The 2,849-nt window shown below is 34.6% G+C and overlaps 1 protein-coding gene across 1 annotated transcript; it reads left to right on the top strand.

Moving 5' to 3' along the window:
• The first annotated feature begins 846 nt into the window (after positions 1 to 846).
• On the top strand, positions 847 to 1,755 carry LOC101993804 (vomeronasal type-1 receptor 90-like). Its single transcript, XM_005371969.3, has one exon. It carries the CDS (start codon positions 847 to 849, stop codon positions 1,753 to 1,755), a length of 909 nt encoding a protein of 302 aa, XP_005372026.1.
• Positions 1,756 to 2,849: the final 1,094 nt, after the last annotated feature.

Below are 2,849 nucleotides of genomic sequence, written 5' to 3'. Positions count from 1 at the left end.
AAAGAAAAAACAATGCTTGTTTTGATAGCTGTGAGTTAATTCTTTAAACCTGAAGCGGAGTTTTGGAAAAACTGATGGATAGCAATTAAACTGTTGATATTTAAGATCATTTCTAACCATGATTAATGACTATGCAATTAATTGGGTGTGGAAAGTGCAATAATGGTCTCCAACTGTGTCTATGTCTTTAATTCTGGATCCAAGAGATGTGAAATTTCACAGATAAAGGAACATTAAAAAAAAAGGAAAGTAAGAACAAAAATGGACATTTTAATGATTAAAATGATGGAATTATCATGAATTATCACTGTGATTCATTAGAATTATGAGTGAAAACATAGATTGTTTCACAACAGAGCACAGTAAAATTATGCAGCATGAGACTGACTCACCTCATGTTTTTGATTTTTTTTGGTGGATATTTTCCACATCAATGTAAGTTTTAATCTATGTAAAATGTGACTAATATTCTGTGTTCATCACTACTATTTTAGTTGTTAACTCTAAAATGAGGCAATATGAATCAATAGGATTGGATTTCAAAGGCATGACCCATGGTGTGTAGCAGGTACACTAAGTGTGCATTCTATATAGTATGTGACTGTGAATGCCTTTATCATCTGTATGCTATATTCACATGCATATCTATGGATTAGTATATAGAAATGTTGGCTATGCTGAAAGTGGACCATCAAAAATTAAAGAGACAGGTTAATCAAGAATAAGTAGGGACAACTGAATGGTGATATAGACACAACGATTCACAAGTCTAATGTATGCTGTATTATTTTTCAGGTATATGAAATATGATTTAACAGGATGCTAATATTACTATACTTTCCACATATGTCATCAGTAAAAAATGTCCTTAATTTTCAAACTGGACTTGGAGTCCTGGCCAATATGTTTCTCCTTTTTTTCTATGCTTTCATAATCCTAGGTCATAGGCCTAAGCCCACGGACATGATCTCCTGTCAACTGGCCTTCATCCACATAGTGCTGCTCCTCACTGGAGCAGATATTTGGCTTACAGACATATTTGTGTCACTGAACATTGAAAATGACTTCAAATGTAAGACAACTTTTTACATAAACAGAGTGATGAGAGGCCTCTCCATCTGTATCACCTGCCTCCTGAGTGTGTTCCAGGCAGTCACTATCAGTCCCAGTTCCTCTTTCTTGGCAAAATTTAAATATAAACTAAAAAAATACATGATTCGTGCTTTCTTATTTATTTGGTCTTTCAACTTGTCATTAATTAGCAACCACATCTTCTATGCTGGTGCTATTATCAATGTGAGTGTGACCAATCAGATGAAGGTCACTAAATTCTGTTCACTCTTCCCCATGAACTACATCATCAGGGCACTGATTTTAACAGTGACAATCTCCAGAGATGTATTTCTTGTAGGAGTGATGCTGACCACAAGTGCATACATGGTGATCATTTTGTTCAGACATCAGAGGCAATGCAAGCATCTTCACAGCCTCAGCCACCTGAGAGCATCCCCTGAGAAAAGGGCCACCCAGACCATCTTGCTGCTGGTGGTTTTCTTTGTGGTCATGTACTGGGTGGACTTCATCATCTCATCCTCTGCAGTCCTGTTATGGATGTATGACCCAGTCACCCTGAGTGTTCAGAAGTTTGTGATGAATGTCTATCCCACAATTACTCCTTTAGTACAAATCAGTTCTGATAATAGAATAATCAATATGCTGAAAAGTTTGAGATCAAAGTGTCACCAGATTTTTTAAAAAGGGTTATTTTTTCCTTTTTTATTAAAATTATTCATTCATATTTATTCTTTTTTTGAGTATTGCATCAACATGTGTGTATGTGGGATTTCCTGATATCCACAGAGGTAAGAAGAGGCAATTGCTCCCCGGCTGGAACCTGACATAGATATGGTTGTAAGGCATAATTCTTCTACATCTGTAATTATTGTTTCCTAAATACAGAATTTTTCTTAAATCATTTAATAGTTCATGGAACAATTCAAGATTCTTCATATTTTAAATAAAATTTGTGGTATTACACTTGTATAGTCTTGTGACATTTCTGTTGCCAAGTAGTATAGAGTTCTTTAAGTTTATTGTACACCATAACTATTTTGTTCACAGAAATTCTCTTACTCTCTCCATTTTACTTTATGTCATAAATGTACCTTTGATGCTGAGTTTACTTAAAGGAAGCTTCTTGCTGATACTGACCTTTTAAGCTTTTCTTTTGAAGGGATTTTAATATACTCTCAGACATCAAGAATAGTTTAAATATCTCATGGTAGATTTAACTATCTCATGTATAGTTTTTCTGCAGCACAAAATAAAGTGAAATGAATTTTCGATTTTAATCAAGGTTAATTAATGGGTTCTCTATGAAAATTGTATTTTCCTATGTATTTGAACTTCAGTTAATTCACACTTATTAAAATATTGTTGGTAACTAAAAATTGTTATATACACATATATGATGTACTGTGTGTTTTTGTGACTGTGTGAATGCACATGTGTGTGCTCACATGAAGAATGTTTTTACATGTGCACATGGAGACCAAAAGACAACAACCTTGCCTTTTGTTCTTTATGAGCCATTCACTTTTTATTTTGAGAGAACATCTCTCACTCTAACCTGGAGCTTACTATATAGGCCAGTTATTCTCCTGTCTCTCTCACCCCAGATCTGGCATTACAAGTGTTCACCACCATTCCCCACCATTGGAATATTATGTTTTTCTTTTATAGAAAAAAGATTTTTTTTCATACAATGTATTCTGATAAGGGATTCCTGTTCCCTGATACTCTTAGTTTCTTCTCTCCCTCATCTGGATCCATGCCTTTTCTGTCTCTCC

The sequence above is a fragment of the Microtus ochrogaster genome, unplaced genomic scaffold (genome assembly GCF_000317375.1).
Source record: "Microtus ochrogaster isolate Prairie Vole_2 unplaced genomic scaffold, MicOch1.0 UNK146, whole genome shotgun sequence".
Taxonomy (NCBI): domain Eukaryota; kingdom Metazoa; phylum Chordata; class Mammalia; order Rodentia; family Cricetidae; genus Microtus; species Microtus ochrogaster.
The sequence above is the reverse complement of the archived record's forward strand: the minus strand, read 5'-3'. Positions and strand labels throughout refer to the sequence as shown.